This window comes from Narcine bancroftii, chromosome 2 (genome assembly GCF_036971445.1).
Source record: "Narcine bancroftii isolate sNarBan1 chromosome 2, sNarBan1.hap1, whole genome shotgun sequence".
Classification (NCBI taxonomy): domain Eukaryota; kingdom Metazoa; phylum Chordata; class Chondrichthyes; order Torpediniformes; family Narcinidae; genus Narcine; species Narcine bancroftii.
In genome coordinates this window covers 216,407,438-216,424,678 of record NC_091470.1, presented here as the reverse complement: position 1 = coordinate 216,424,678, position 17,241 = coordinate 216,407,438, and the positions used below count along the sequence as shown (strand labels likewise).

Genomic DNA, 17,241 nt, shown 5'->3' with positions numbered 1-17,241 from the left:
AACATTACTTGAGCTCCTGATTGCGCATGTTTTGTGACTCAAACCTTTAACGTGCTCTGGGTCAAATTATTTCTCAGAATTGAATGTCCAGCAGAAGGTGCTCAGCAGGTGATCAGGTGAAACTCATAGTCCAACACAATTGTGGTCTAAGAGTATAGGGCGCCTGGTGCTTCTAAACAATCCTTTTCCTTCAACCACATGCACTCAGACACAAGCTGGTCTCCTAGCTCAGCCATTCTCAAAGGGAACCCCATGACCCACAGCACATTTAAGTAAAAGCCTTGTTTTCTTTTCATCTCACGTAACATTTTTTTAGTCAGTGGGAAAGAAACCAAAACTTGACTGCTTCATGGGGAAGGAGGCCCATAAACTGAGCTGGGTCCGAGTGGGGGTGGGGGCTTAGCCAAAAGAAGGTTGAAAATGGCTGCACTAGATTCAGGACATTCTCGACTTTGCTTGCCCTCACTGTACATCCACAGCTGGCTTCTACAAGTGAAGCAAGAAGTGTAATTTATAAAGGCTTTGAAGTTGTTTTGAAGTGTGGTTATTGTCCGATGTACAAAAAATGACGGACTTTTGCTCAGCAAAATCCCATAATTCGCTACATTGGCTGAGGGATAAATCCGTGCCAGGCACTGGGGAAAACCCCCACGCTCTTATTGAGTGAGCAGCATGGTCGGGTCAGCATAGCGGTTAGTGCCATGCTGCTACAGCGCCGGCGATCGGGATCGGGATTTGAATCCGCACTGTCTGTAAGGAGTTTGTACTCTCTCACCGTGTCTGTGTGGGTTTTCCCCGGAGACTCCGGTTTCCTCCCACCTTTCAAAACATACCAGGTCAATCGGGTGTAATTGAGCAGAAGAGGCTCGTGGGTTGAAAGAGACTCTAACCCTGCTGTGTTGTCTACATTTAAAAATAATTAGAACAGTGCAATGAGATCATTTGCATACACTTTAGTGGGGGTTTTGATTTAATATTCTAGCTGACAGCGTGGCAACACCCGTGCACCACCAGTCCAATTTATGTGCTCCTTCACAGAAGCATTTTGTATTCAGGACCCATGCCCGATGATCTAACTTTGTACGCCAGCAAGGTGACATATTCACAATTAACTTAACCATGAGTGCAGGGGGAAAATGTAAACAAAGCTTTAATTATTCCCTTCCATCCATCTCCACCATTTAAACAAGAGTGGACAAATTTTTAATTGGAGTTTTCCAAGCATCTTAAACACAGAAATCACACAACAAGAACAGTGCTCTTCATACTGCTCACAACTGAGTCATAATAACACGATGCTGGAGAAACTCAGCCGATCAAGCAGCATGCTTCATGTAGCAAAGATAAAGATACAGAACCAACGTTTAGGGCTTGAGCCCTTCATCAAGGAGGGAGCAAAATGTAGGCAGCTGCCCGAACAAAAATGTTGGGGGGGGGGGGTGTAGCAGCAGGGGGAGGAGCACAGGACCACAGGCAGGGGGTAATAGGTGCAGAAGGGAGGTAAGGGGGTGGAGAGCTGGAGGGAAGAAGACAGGGGGATGGGGAGGAGAGGGAGAAGGAGGGTCTAGCAGAAACCAGAGAAATCGATGTTGATGCCGTCCGGTTGGAGAGGGCCCAGACTTGCTCCTGAAGCAATTGCTCCTCAGTTGCCTCATGTACAGATCTTGGTGTGAGTCGTAACAAACCCCTGATCCCTGAAGAAACTGGCCAGCAAGGACACTGATAGACTCAGCGTGTTATTTCCATGAGCTCTGCAGATGTTCAGAACAAATTTGCTTTGCTCTTTTGCCACCTCTGAAGCCTGCAGCAGCAAGATGTGTCAGCAAGCCATTAAAACACATGATCAGTCCAATTTTGTGTTGTGTTTCATCACTCTGGACTCAACTTATTCAAATCAATGTTGTTTTTTACTGGTCCATGATAAACACGGATTATTTCCAGTCTCTTAGGCATGGATCAAGCAACACATCCAAAGCCCTTCTCTTTCCTTGTGGGGTTGTGATATGGGCTTGTGGTATGGGCTTCATAAACCATTTCTCCTCAAAGTCTAAGCTTGACTCAATGCCAGTGATGGCCAGTGCAGATGGATTGGCTGCACACTGTTCCGTTTCAGCACCATTCCTGATCCTCTCAGACAGCAGGTCCTTCCCCATTGCCTAAAAGGATAGACGCAGTTATCAAACAAAATATCCAATAGATTTCATTTTAATGCAGCAATACAGCATAGAGACCTTTCCAGCCCATGACATCCAAATGCACCCATGTGACAAATTAACCTACTAACCCTGTCCATCTTTGGAATGCAGGAAGAAACCGGAGCACCCAGAGGAAACCCATGCAGACACGGGGAGAACATACAAACTCCTCACAGACAGCAGCGGATTCAAACTCGGATCACTGGTGTTGTAGAGTGTCGTGCTATCCACTACAGCAACTGTGCCGGCCTAACAGGACCAAACACCAGTGTGTCTTGCTAATACTTCTGAAGGAATGATCTAACAACCCCATTTAAATTTTTTTTTTAAATTCCCACCAAAAAATTCCACTGGTAGTCTGGGAAGGGGCTCCAGCTCTGCAGTGACTGGTGGACTGTGCAATTGCTACAGGTAGGGGAACACTTGAGGTGGTTGGTGGGTGACACTACGGTTGAAAACCTCGGGGCTGCAGGACACAGTGAAGCATTTCATTTGGAGAATGATTTCCTGTTATATGCCATCTCAGGCGTCCTCAGTGAAGTGAACCTCACTGTTTGTTAACACACTAGGCACTCTTCCAGTTGTCCCGCCTCACGGCAGGACAAATTACACGCATATGTTGGAGCCCCAACAATTCTGACATGGTCTAAAATAAACTGTACAGTTTGTTCTGCCAACCATGCCTTTAAAATTACAACCACAACTGATCCCTTGCCAGATGGAATGGCCCACTGCTGCTTAAAACTAATCACAAATTCTACAGGAAACCAAGGAAAATACAACTATTAAAAAAGTATCAGAAATATCATTTGTGATAGTTTCTGCAAAATCAAAAGATTTGTGGCAACAGACTTCCTCAGAGATATTTGTAAGTGCTATCTGCACCAAGAGTTAATTGCTGTTGTCAACTTGCTACCACCATCAGGAAGTGCTTGGTCACGGCTCACACCACCTCCAGCCTCCTGCCAGCTGTGCCCCACTTCAGTTTGTCCCCTGGCCAACAGATCCACGGCAGACAAACCATTGCTCTCACTCTCCACTCAGCCCTCGGACACCAGGGCACTAGTGTCAGACGACTTTTCATAGATGACAGCTCTGCCTTCACAGAACATTCCAACACCGCACATGCCCTTCATCCTCGATGTTGTGCCAACCTATATATACCTTCTCAACTAAACCTTCCCTACCTCACACCCATAACCCTCTATTTTTCTTGCATCCATGATTCAGCCAAAGAGATTTTTAAATGTCCCTATTGTACCAGCCTCCACCACCCACCCTTGGCAATGCGTTCCAGGCACCCACCACTTTCGGTGTAAAAATGTTTAGACATGATGTCTCCCCTAAACTTTCCTCCCCTCACCTTGTACAGATGTCCTCTGGTGTTGGCTTCTCTCAACCCAAGAAAAAGGTGTTTGCTCTCCACCCTGCCTTTGCCATTCATAATCTTGTAGACGGGTGAGAAAATACGAAAGTCTGTAGACGCTGTAACTAGTAAAAACACACCAAAATACTGGAGGAACTCAGCTGGGCTTGCAGCATCCATTGGAGTCAAAGATATATTGCCGACATTTTTGGCCTGGGCCCTTCTTCAAGGAATAAGCAAAAGAGAGAAAAGGTCAGAATAAAGTTGATGCTAATGCCATCCGGCTGGAGGGTGCCCAGTCAGAAGATGAGGTGTTCTTCCTCTAATTTACAGGTGGTCTCAGTCTGGCAGACATGTCAGCAAGGAAATGGATGGGGAGTTGAAATGTGTGGTCACTGGGTGATCCACGCTATTGCGACAGATAGAGCTGAGGTGCTTAACAAAGTGATCTCCCAGCCTGCGCCCAGTCTCTCTGATGTAGAGACCACAGCGGGAGCTTTAGATGTAGTAGATGACCTCTGCAGATTCACAAGAGAACTGTTGCTTCACTTGGAAGGACTGTTCGGTGATCCAAGGGGTGGTGATCCAAGGCGTAAGTGGAGCATCTTGTAGACCTCTATTAAGTCACCTCTCATCCTCCTTTGCTCCAAAGAGAAAAGCCCTATCTCTGTTAACCTTGCCTCATAAGACAAATTCTCCAAACCAGGCATCGGCGACCTACAGGATCGAGCCTCCACCATGAACTTTCACCCTGAACCCGCCGGCCCATAGGACCGGGCTTCACACACGGGTCTCTGTTTCAGCTCTGATGACCTACAGGATCAAACCTCCGACATGAACTTTCACCCTGAACCGAGCTTCAGGCGCAGGTTTCCACCTTGGCACTTGCGACCTACAGCACCAAGCCTCTGTTGCAAATCCCACCCTGGCTCCGGGAGCGCACGAGCCTCTCACTCTCCACCCTCTGACTTTACCAACCTTCCCTTCCCTCTCTTGGATCCTTCCTACCTTCCACCTCCTGATCCACCCCATCCCCGACACCTTCCATCCACTGAACCTCCCCTTAACCCCTACCTAGTCTTCACCATCCCCTCTGACCTTCCCCTCCTAGAAACTGAATGCCCTGTCCTCAGTGGAGGCCTCACCTTCGTCCCCCTTCACCCACACCTTAATGAGATCCGCGCACACCATGACATTGATCTCTTCTTCCGCCGGCTCCGTCTCCATGGCTACTTCCACTACCACGATTCTCCACTAACTACTACAGATCCTTTCTGCTTTAAAACGTCTTCCTCCTCCTCGACACCTCGTTCCGGTCTTCTGGCTGCTCTGGACCTTTATATGACATCAACTGTATCAACTTCACTATTTCCCTCACTCATTCCAATCTCCACCTCAGAACACCTGGCCCTCCACTCTCTCCACACCAACCTGAACCTCACCATCAAACCCGCAGATAAGACTGGTGCTGTTGTGGTCTGATGCACTGACCTGTATCTGGTTGAAGCCAGACGACAACTCTCAGACACCTCCTCTTACTTACCCATCCAACAGGACCCCACCAAAACTCATTAGACCACTGTATCACGCCCCATCTCTGAACTCATCATTTCCAGTCACCTCACTGGTACGGCCTCCAACCTTATTTTTCCCAACCCCACATCACCCGTTTCTACCTCCCACCCAATATCCACAAACCCAGACCCATCATATCCACGTGCTCCTGACCTACCAAATTGGTCTCCACTTACCTCAACTCTGTCCCCCTGGACCAGTCCCTCTCCACCTACATCTGGGACACTTCACATGCCCTCCATCACTTCAACAACTTCCATTTCCTTGAACTCGATTGCCTCATGTTTATCATGGATATCCAATCCCTATACACCTTCATTCTCCATACTGGAGGCCTCAAACCCCTTTGTTTCTTTCTGGACAATAGACCCACCCAGGTCCCCTCCACCACCACCCTTCTCTGGCTGGAAGAACGTCCTCACCCTCCATAATTTCTCCTTTGACTCATCCCACTCTCTCCAGGTTAAAGGGGTAGCCATGGGTACCCACATGGGCCCCAACCATACCTGCCTTTTTATTGGCTATGTGAAGCAATCCATGCTACAAGCCTGCATAAGCAAGGCTCCTCAACTCTTTCTACGCTACATTGATAGCTATTTTGGTGCTGCCTCATGTACCCATGATGAGCTCGTTGACTTCATCCACTTTGCTGCCATCTTCCACCCCAACCTCAAATTCACTTTGTCCGGGGCGTGGCAAGATGGCGTAAGGAACAGACGTGCCTTCCAGTCCTCTCCTGACTCTTTGTTATTGTTTTGTCTATAAGTGCCCATTAAAACTTTTTAAAAGTCTAGAAATAGTTAGAGGTGTTGAATTAGTTTCTAATGGTACAACTGCTGAAAAGTAAAAAAAAAACGGCAACAGATCGTTAAGAAACTGCATTTCCCGAGGTTATCTGAGCCTACCTGTTTACAAGAAGCCAGGACTCAGCATGGAATGGATCCAGGAAGAGAGATACAAGATTCGGCAACGGAGCTCCGCTCTTTATCGGTAGGGCTCTTTAAAGATGGCGCCCGGCAGCCCTTGGAACAAAGGGCTAGCCAGGCACGTGCGCGTGAATCAACGCCCGCTGTGAGCGCTGTCAGTGAATCTTTGACAGCTAGAACAGCTGGGACGCTGCCAGCTGAAGACCCGACTCTGAAAAGATGTCTACCGATTGATGTAGCGGTGGCGCTGCGAAATGCACCGCCAGTAATGAAGACTTCAACAGACATCGATGTAATGAAGGCATTTGAAATAATATGGGTTAAGGATAACCCTGGCCATCAGCCTCCAGATACTGCTGAGGAGGTTGTGGCAGGAGTTTCCACACTCAGTCATACTGTAAGAAAAGCAGTTAAATCAAGGGAAGGAATAGAATACCTTTTGGCTACACAGAAACAGCAGGATCCTACTGTGCCTGAATCTATTCCAGTAGATATGCTTATTAAGAATCTTGAATCTAAGTTATCCTCTACAATAAAAGAAATAGGTTCAAGTTAATACTAAGCTTAATACTTTGGTGGACATTAATACCCAACAGATGGTTGATTACGGAGCTTTTAAGCTTGAAACGAGTGAAAGACTTGATGTTTGTGACCAAGGCATAGTCGAGGTACGAGATCAAATACAAGATGTAAATAAAACAATTGAAACTTTACAAATTCAGAATAAAAATTTAGCGAAAAAGGTTGATTATTTGGAGAATCAATCTAGACGGAATAATATAAAAAATTGTTGGTTTGCCAGAAGATATGGAAGGATCAGATCCAAGAAAATTTTTCACTGAATGGATTCCACAAGTGTTAGGACAAGATAAGTTTCCGGAAGGCTTAATATTGGAACGTGCCCATAGAGCTTTGAGAAGAAAGCCTGTTTCAGGACAAAATCCAAGACCTGTTCTGGTTCGTTGTTTAAATTATTATGACAGAGAGACAATTTTGCGTGTGGCTATAAGAAACGCACAACAAAGAAGATCTCCCTTGATGGTTCAGAACATTCGTGTTTTTTTTTTACCCAGATTTGAGTCAAGAAGTTATGTCTCAATGACGTGAATTTAATCCTGTGAAAGAAGTGTTGTGGAAAAAAGGATATAAAGCAACATTTAGATACCCTGCAGTATTGAAGATTTTTCAAGATGGCTATCAACCAAAATTTTTTGATAATATAAGGAAGCTATGAACTTTGCTCAATTGTTGCCAATTACGCAATTTCAGGAAAGGCGTAGTCCACCACGGTCTCCAAGGAGAGTGGAGACGCAAGATGGAAACCGAATTCCAAGAAGAAATGGAAACAATGGTGGTCGGAGTGATAAAGTTGATTTTAAAAAAAATCTTTCTGAGAAGATTTCAGATAATGATGATAGTTTAATGTGAAACGGGAGTTGGGAGAGGGAGCTGGGTGGGCATCATTTTCCAGAAGTCATCAGCTACGTGTGAGTTATCTTACACCCATTACCTTGTGGGAGTTACCGCATTGAACGGTTGAGACAGGAGGAGGTGGTTTCATTTTCATCAATTTTTGGATTAAGGAGTGAAGTTTTTTTTTATTATTATCTTTACATTTTTTTTTCTCTCTTTTTGTAGTTTTAGGAGGGGATAAGGGGAGGGGGTGTTTTTCTTTTTTTTTCCTTTTTTTTCTTTTCTTTTTTTTCTCCTCTTTTTTTTGTGTTATTGTAAGCAATGTGTAAACTTAAGTTTGCCTCTCTTAATGTTCAGGGTTTAAATAATCCTATTAAGCGTAAGAAAGTACTTGCTTACTTAAAAAAATTAAAAGTTGATGTGGCTTTTTTGCAGGAAACTCATTTAACAGATAAGGAACATTTGAAACTTAAACGTGAATGGGTTAGACAAGTTTTCTATTCTTCATTTAATTCAAAGGCGAAAGGAGTGGCAATTCTGGTGCATAAGAATTTACCATTTCAGTTACAGAATGAAGAGAAAAATGGAGGAAGATTATTAAAACTGAATTGTACAATTTTTAATGAGGCTTGGACTCTGCTTGATGTTTATGCTCCAAATGTTGAAGATACAGCTTTTATTGTAGATGTGTCTTTATTACTTGGACAAGCAAATTCTAATGTGATGACTGGGGGAGATTTAAATGTGGTATTGGAGCCTTTATTGGACAAGTATCCAAGAGTAATTAAGAAATCTAAGATGGCAGTACAAGTGACTAATATGATGAAAGATTTGAATTTAGTTGATATCTGGCGAAGACTTAACCCTACAGAGAAAGATTTTTCTTTTTATTCTTCACGTTATAATTCCTTTTCAAGAATTGATTATTTTTTAATTTCAACACATTTGCAGGATAAGGTTATATCTGTGGATTATAAGGCAAGGTTGGTTTCAGATCATTCATTATTATTATTATCAGAATATCAGAGTTCACAAGATGTTCAGAGAACTCCAAGATGGAGATTTAACTCTATGTTATTACAAAAAACAGAATTTATTAGTTATTTAAAAAAACAAATTGAGGATTTTATTAGTAATAATGTTAACTCTGTTTCTAGTCATTTTGTTTTATGGGATGCAATGAAAGCTTTTTTACGAGGTCAAATTATTAGTTATGCATCTAAAGTAAAGAAAGAGAGAATTAGAGAGATTGAAGATTTAGAGAAAAAGATAACTGTTAGTGAAAAAGAATTTCAAAAAAAATGCTACTGAAATGCAAAAGAACCAGTTAACTAATTTAAAATTAAAGTATAATGAATTACAAACATATCGATTTGAATGTTTAATGAATCGAACTAAACATAAGTTTTATGAATGGGGTGAGAAAGCTCATAAAGTTTTATCATGGCAGTTAAAAAAAGAACAATTATTCAGGATTATACCAGTAATTAGAAAAAAATCGGGTATTACTTTTAGACAAAAAGAAATTAATGAGGAATTTTGCAATTTTTATAAAAAATTATATACGTCTGAGTGTAAAGATGTAAGTGAAGATGCAATAGATTCTTTTTTGAAAAATATTAATTTGCCACAGCTAAATCAAGAAGATAGACAAGAGTTGGATAAATCTTTTACAGAAAATGAAATTGAAATGGCTATAAGAGATATGCCAAATGGAAAGGCACCCGGTGAAGATGGGTTCTCTATAGAATTTTATAAAACTTTTAATGTTGATATATCTTCTATTTATAAGAATGTAATACAGCAAATTTATAAAACTTTTCAATTACCTGAATCTTGTTCTAATGCAATAATTACGGTTATACCAAAAAAAGATAAAGATCCTTTACAGGTTTCTTCTTATTGACCAATATCATTGTTAAACATAGATTATAAAATTGTAGCTAAAGTTATAGCTAATAGATTGGCTCAATATTTACCTAAAATAATACATAAAGATCAAACAGGATTTATAAAAAACAGATATGCATCTGATAATATTTTGTGACTAATTACTTTGATAAATAAATTTAAATCTCAAATTAATTATCCAATAGTGGTTTCATTAGATGCAGAAAAGGCTTTTGATAGAGTGGAATGGAAGTTTTTATTTAAAGTACTTGAGAAATTTTGTTTTGGTTCTTCATTTATTGGATTGATAAAGGCTTTATATAATAGTCCGAAGGCTAGAGTTGCTACAAATGGACAGATCTCAGAATCTTTTGATTTAACAAGGTCTACTAGACAAGGATGTCCATTGTCACCTGCTTTATTTGCTATAGTTATTGAACCTTTGGCACAGTTAATACGTCAAAATGAAAATGTTAAGGGTATGAGAGTTTTGAATGAGGAATATAAGATTAATTTATTTGCAGATGATGTTTTATTATACCTGGTGGACCCTGATATTTCTTTACCAGCAATTCAAGAATCTTTAGAAAATTAAGGTCAATTATCTGGTTATAAGGTAAATTGGGCTAAAAGTGAAATTTTGTCAATTTGTAAAGATGATTATTCGATATATAAAAATATTATGAAATTGAAGTGGACAAAGCAAATTAAATATTTGGGAATTAATGTCAATACAGAATATCAATATTTATATTCAATTAATTACCTTCCCTTAATAAAAAAGATTAAACTAGACTTGATTAGGTGGAAGGACTTACCTTTAGGTTTATTGGGGAGGATTAATACTATAAAAATGAATATTTTTCCTCGGATGCAATATTTATTTCAATCAATTCCTTATTTTTTTTAAAGTTTTTTTAAGGATTTATACAAAGCAGTTAGAGAATTTTTATGGAAGGGAAAATTTCCGAGGGTAGCAATGAAAAAATTGATGTGGGACTTTCAATTTGGAGATTTGAGATTACCCAATTTTCAATATTATTATGAGGCAGCTCAATTTAAATTTCTTAGTGGACTTATGACTAATGAATATGGAGGATCTGCCCAGTTGGACAAAGATAGAATTGGCAGTTATTTTAGAAAAATTTCCACATGAATTTTTGTTTCGATGGAATAAAAATTTGTTACGAACTTATGATGTACCAATATTGAAACATTTATTGAATCTATGGACGAGTAAACTTGATTAAATGGGGCTTAAAAATAAATGGTCTGGGCGATTGCCATTATATAATAATCAACTTGTTCCTTTTACGGTCTCCAATATCATTTTGAAACAATGGGAAAGGAAAGGAATAAAAAACTTATCTGATTGTTTTTTTGAAGGACATTTTTGTTCTTTTGAGGAATTACAAAGGAAATTTGGTATTAGTGGAAATTCTGTATTTGTGTACTATCAGTTAAGATCATTTGTAAAACAGATATGTGGTCGGCAAATGACTTTATTGCTCGAAACTAGCTTTGAGAAATATGTACTTTCAATACCAGAAAAGGGGTATATATCTGATTTGTATGGTATTTTACAAGAAAATGAAAGTAAGAAAGATTGGGATAAAGATAAGTTGAAATGGGAAAAAGATTTAGGTTCTACAATAGCTGAAGAAGCTTGGATGGAAATTTGTCAAAACAGTATTCGGAAATTGATTAATGCTAGATTAGCGATGATTAATTATAATTTTATACATCAATTATACTTAACACCAGAAAAATTTAAAAAATGTGGTCTTAGTAAGTCAGATTGTTGTTTTCATTGTGACCAGACAGCCAGTACTTTTTTTACATACTGTCTGGTTCTGTGACCGATTGCAACAGTTTTGGAAAGGTATTCAATCTATATTTAATAGATTATATAATATTTGTGTTGTATTAGATCCTGATATATTTTTATTAGGGAATATACAATCATTAATTGATTTAGGATTAAATGATTATCAGATTTCTTTTATCTATTTAGCTTTAGCAGTGGCCAAGAAATGTATAGCGTCTACTTGGAAAGATAGAAATATACTAACTTTGGACAGGTAGTATTTAGAGATGAAGTCTTGTTTAATTATGGAAAGGATATCTCTTTCAATCCAAGATAAGGTGTCATTTTATAAGTTGAAGTGGACTCCATTTGTTAAGTATATGCAATTAAGTTTGATTTAAGTATGTTCTTAGATGTGATATTTTAGATCTGATAAATCTTTTTTTTAATTATTTTTATTTGTTATATTTTTCTTTTCTTTTTGTGTGTGTTTTTTTTAAATATATAATATTATTAATTTTACTAATTCTTCACTCTTTATTTTGGGGGAGGGGAAAGGTGGGTTTTTTTTATATATATAGATTTTTAGTTCTTGTATATGTAGGGGGGGTAAGATTGAATTAAGTTAGGTTATTAATGTTGTATTGTATTTATATTATTTTATTTTATTTCTTTTCTTTAAATGTAATTTTTCTTTTTATTCCTGTGATAAAACCTTTAAATAAAGTTTTTAAAAAAATTCACTTTGTCCATCTCTAGCAACCCTCTCCCTTTCCTCGATCTCTCTGTCTCCATCTCAGGAGACAAATTCTCAACAGACATCTTCTACAAACCCACCAACTCCCACAGCTCCCTCGACTACCCCTCTTCCCACCCTGGACCCTGAAAAGATTCCATTCCATTCTCTCAATTCCTCCATCTCCATCACATCTGCACCCAGGATGAGGACCTCCATGCCAGATCATCAGAGATGTCCTCCCCTTCAAACAATGTGGCTTTCCCTCCACCACCATCAATTTGGCACTCACCAGTATATCCTACATTACCCACATATCTGTCCTGGCCCCCACATGCAACAAGGACAGGATTCCTTGTGCTCACCTACTACCCACTAGCCACATCGAACACATCCTCCCCAGCCATTTTTGCCACCTACTACACGATCCCACCACTAGACACATATTCCTCCCCCTCACAACTCCCTCTGTGACTCCTTTGTTCATTCCTCCCTCCCCACCAATCTTCCCCTTGGGACCTAGATCTGTGGCCGCAGGAGATGCTCCACGTACCCACGCCTCCTCCCTCACCACCATTCAGGGCCCCAAACAGACCTTTCAAGTGAAGCAACATTTCATTTGTGAATCTGGAGGGGACATCTATTGCATCCGATGCTCCCATTGTGGTCTCCTCTACATCGGAGAGACTGGGCACAGACTGGGAGATTGCTTTGTTGAGTACCTCAGCTCTGTCCGCCGCAGTAACATGGATCTCCCAGTGACCACCCATTTCAATTTTCCATCCCTTTCCCTTGCTAACATGTCTGTCCATGGTCTCATGCACAACCACATTGATTTAACCTTTAAGAAGGGCTCAGGCCCGAAACGTCGGCAACATATCTTTGTCTCCTATAGTTGGTGAAAAGACCAGCTGAGTTCCTCCAGCATTTCAGTGCTTTTACTACAATCACATGTTTCACTTCGATCCAGGCAACATCCTGGTAAATCTCTCTGCATCCTCTCCAAAGCTTCCTGTAATGAGACATCCAGAACTGAGCACAATATTCCATGTGTTGTCTAACCAGAGTTTAATAGAGCTGCAACATTACCTCGCATCTCTTAAGCTCAATCCCCTGACCAATGAAGGCCTTGGCCTTCACTAATTTCTGGACCTTGGCCTCAGTGACTGGATCCGCGATTTCCTGCTTACCAGACTGCAATCTCCTCCATGATCACAGGCAACACTAGTGCTCCTCAAGTACATGTTCTCACTCCACTACAATATTCCCTCTACACTCATCACTGTACAGCTAAATACCCTTCTAACTCCATCTTCAAATTCACCGATAATGCTTAAGTAGGGGGCTGGGTATCAAATTATGAGGAGATGGAATACAGGAAAGAGATTGCAAATCCAGTGGTACAGTACCGAGATAACAACCTCTCTCTCAATGTCAAAAAGATGAAGAAGACTGCTCATTGACTGCAGGAGAAAGGGCAGAGTCCACACCCCTGTCCATATGAATGGTGTTGAAGTCGAAAGTGTAGACAGCTTCAAGTTCTGAGGTATAAATAATTATGACTTGCTAGATGGGTCACAATGTGGGACAGGGCCATCTCTGCTCAAGATCAGAAGAAGCCACAGAATGTGGTGAATGCAGTTCAGAACATCATGCAAATCTCCCTTCCTTGCACGGGCCCCAAAGAAGGGCAGCCGACACATTGATGGACCCATCACACCACAGAAACACTATCTTCCCACCACTCATATTGAGGAGGATAAAGGGTGTGATTACCCACACCAACAAGCTTCAAGACACCTTTAATCCCCACACTCATTAGGTTCTTGAATAAACCCCACCACAGTGCTCTCATGTTGCCCTTGCCAGGAGCCACTGTAACACTATACTCTGTAAATTGTGCTCTTTACACAGCTGTATGATAGTTAGAGATAGCCTGTTGGCCTGTTCACAGAAGATCTCTTCTCACTGCACTACCAACCACAGCGGCCTCCCAGTAGCCAACCACTTCAATTCTGAGTCACACTCCCAGACTCACATGCCTGTCCATGGCCTTATGTCCTATCCCACCCTGACCACCTGCAGAATGGAGGAACAACACCTTATGTTCCACCTGGGCCCCCTCCAGGCAGGTGGCATTAACATTGACTTCTCTGCTTTCTGCTAAACTTGCTCGTCTTGTCTTCCCCCTCCCCCTTTCTTAACTTTCCAGATCTCCCCTCCCTTCCCTCTCTACCCACCCCATCTCTCCTCCCCCTCATTGCCACTTCTTCCTCCCTCCCCTCATCTCCTGCTTTTGCCAAGCCCCTGCCCCCCCCACCCTTTTGTTTGATTGCCTGCCAGTCTTCTCTCATATCTTGACGAGGGGCTCAGGACCAAAATGCTGGTTTCTAGTTCTACCTTTACTATAGAAAGGTCACTAACCTGCTGAGTTTCTTCAGCATTTTGTGTTTTTCACAGTACTCGCTGTTTTGTGACACTGACTTATCCACTGCAATACTGTATTGCACAAGAACCAAATCGTACATAGAAATCTGATGATGTTGGTTGAAAGGCAATGCTGCTCTGCTCTTTGTTCATCATTCTATCCAGAAAAGGCACTGAGAGAATAGATTTTGCTTTATTTCAGACTCAAACCCATAGCGTACAATGAACTGAGCCAAGATGAAGACTCGGAGATGTTTAAGAAAAGCTAAGATGGTCTTTCAAAAGGGTGAACAGGCCCCTGAAGTCCACTTGGCTGCTATTAAAGGAATGTTAATGACCACTGGAGTTCCTGTACATGGCTGCAGTGATCTGCAGCAAACCTCGTTCACCTGGCTGCAGCACCTTAAAACTCAGTGCCATTTCAGACCGCAGGAGAGAACCATGGAACATTACAGCACAGAAAAACAGGCCTTTCGGCCCTTCTAGTCTTTGCTGAATTTTCATTCCGCCTAGTCCCACTGACCTGCACCCAGTTCATGGCCCTCCATACCCTGCTCATCAATGCACCTGTCCTATTTTTTCTTAAATGTTAAAATTAAGCCTACATTCACCACTTCAGCTGGCAGCTCGTTCCACACCCCCACCACTCTCTGTGTGAAGAAGTTCCCCTTCATGTTTCCCCAATACATCCCCCCTTTCACCATTAACTCATCTGGTTTGTATGTCACTGAGCTGTAGTGAAAAAAGCCTATCTACATTTAACCTGTTCCCTTCATCATTTTAATTACCTCAATCAAATCTCCTCTCATTCTTCTACATTCCAGGGAATAAAGTCCTAACCTGTTTAACCTTAGCCTCTTTCTCAGTTCCTGAGGTCTAGGCAACATCCTAGTAAATCTTTTCTGCACTCTTTCATTCTTATTGTCATCTTTCCTGTAGTCAGGTGACCAAAACTACATACAATGCTCCAAATTTGGCCCTACCAATGTCTCATACAACTTTTCCATAACATCCCAGCTCCTGTGCTCAATACTTTGATTTAGAAGGCCCATATGCCAGAAGCTCTCTTTATAACCTTCTCCACCTGTGACACCACTTTCAGGGATTATGTGTCTGCATTCCCAGATCCCTCTTTTCTACCGCACTCCTCAGTACCTGACCATTTATGATGTATGTCCCATTTTGGTTTGTCCTTCCCAAATGCAACACCTCACACTTGTCTGCATTAAATTCCATTGGCCATTTTTCAGCCTTGTCCACGTGAGACTGGATATATCGAGGCCCAAAGCCAAATGCTACCAAATGATGGAAGCAGAAGTAAGTTGTACTGCTTTCAAGTTTATCGATGAAGGACCATATAACAATTACAGTACAGAAACAGGCCATATCGGCCCTTCTAGTCCACACCAATTTAAGTGAAATAGTTATTTGCTTAAGTTTAAAAGTAGAAAATCACAGTCACCTCAACTGAGTGGCAGCAGTGGTTCTCAACCTTTTTCTTTCCACTCACATGCCACCTTAAGCAATCCCTTACGAATCACAGAGCACCTGTGGCGTAGGGAATACTTAAAGTGGCATGTGAGTGGAAAGAAAAAGGTTGAGAACCACTGGATTAGAAGCTGTTAGATACATGAGTACAAGTGAGATGCATCTGGAGTTGTCAGAATAAAGTTAATGTAATTTGGCATCATGTTCAGCACAGGCATTGTGTTTCTGTACTATACTGTTTCTACAAATTCTACACATCAAAATTATGTAGATGCTTTGGAGGGTGGAGATGAGATTTACCAGGATGTTAGAACTAAAACACGAAATGTCTGCCTTCTTCCCCCTCCATCACCATCAACTCAGCCCTCACTTGCATCTCCTCCATTTTCCGCTCATCTGCCCTGGCCCCCTCTGCCTCCAGTTGCAGCAAATACAGGATTCCCCTTGTCTTTAGTTACCACCCCACCAGCCTCCACATCCAAAACACTATCCTCCGGAATTTCCACCAGCTACAAAGTGATCCCACCACCAGACAGATCTTCCGCTCTCGACCTTCTGTAGGGACCACTCCCTCCGTGACCCCCTTGTGCACTTATTCCTCCCTACCAATCGCCCCCCACCCCCCGCCACCTTGCCTTGTGGCTGCAGGAGATGCCACATTTGCTCCCACACCTCTTCCCTCACCACAATTCAGGGCCCCAGAAATACCTTTTAACTGAAGCAACACTTCATTTGTGTATCCGCAGGACTGACCTACTGCATCTGGTGCTCCTTTTGTGTCCTTCTCTACATCGGAAAGACCGGGCACAGACTGGGAGATCACTTCGCTAAGCACCTTCGCTCCGTTCTCATCAGTGACAGGGAGCTCCCAGTGGCCAACCTTTTCAGTTCTACGTCACACTCCCACACTCACATGTCTGTCCATGGCCTCAGGTACTATCCCACCAAGACCACCTGTAAACTGGAGGAACAACACCTGATTTTCCATTTGGGCACTCTCCTGCTCTCCTTTCCCCCTCTCCCTTCCCTTCATCCTCCCTTCTTTCCCTCAGTTCTCCTCCGCCTGCTCACTGCTGAGTCCTCCCTTCCTTCTCCACCTATTACTTCCTGCCTTTGGGACCGTGCTTCTGCCTCTACCCCTTCCCCCTCCCCAACCATACCTTGATGAAGGGCTCAAGACCGAGTTGGTTATGTATCTTTATCTTCGCTGTGTGAAGGACATTGTTTAACCTGCTGAGTTTCTCCAGCTTGCGTTTTACCAGGATGTTGCCTGGCTGGAGAACATGTCTTATGAGGAAGGGTTGATAGATCTAGAGGCTTTCTCTTTGGAGTGAAGGATGAGAGGTGACTTCATTGAGATATATAAGATAATGAGGGGCTTTGATAGGACGGATGGCCAGCACCTTTCTCCTCGGGTG

General features: G+C 41.9%; 1 protein-coding gene across 4 annotated transcripts in view; it reads right to left on the bottom strand.

The window, feature by feature from the left end:
* Window positions 1–1,132: 1,132 nt before the first annotated feature.
* The window catches only part of c2h8orf76 (chromosome 2 C8orf76 homolog), a 38,154-nt gene continuing 22,045 nt past the window's right edge, over window positions 1,133–17,241 (bottom strand). For all 4 annotated transcript variants that reach the window (XM_069920275.1, XM_069920277.1, XM_069920276.1 and 1 more), the window contains one exon: window positions 1,133–2,156. In XM_069920275.1, the coding sequence (XP_069776376.1) occupies window positions 1,932–2,156 (225 nt within the window). In that variant the 3' untranslated portion in view covers window positions 1,133–1,931. The remainder of the gene's footprint in view (window positions 2,157–17,241) is intronic.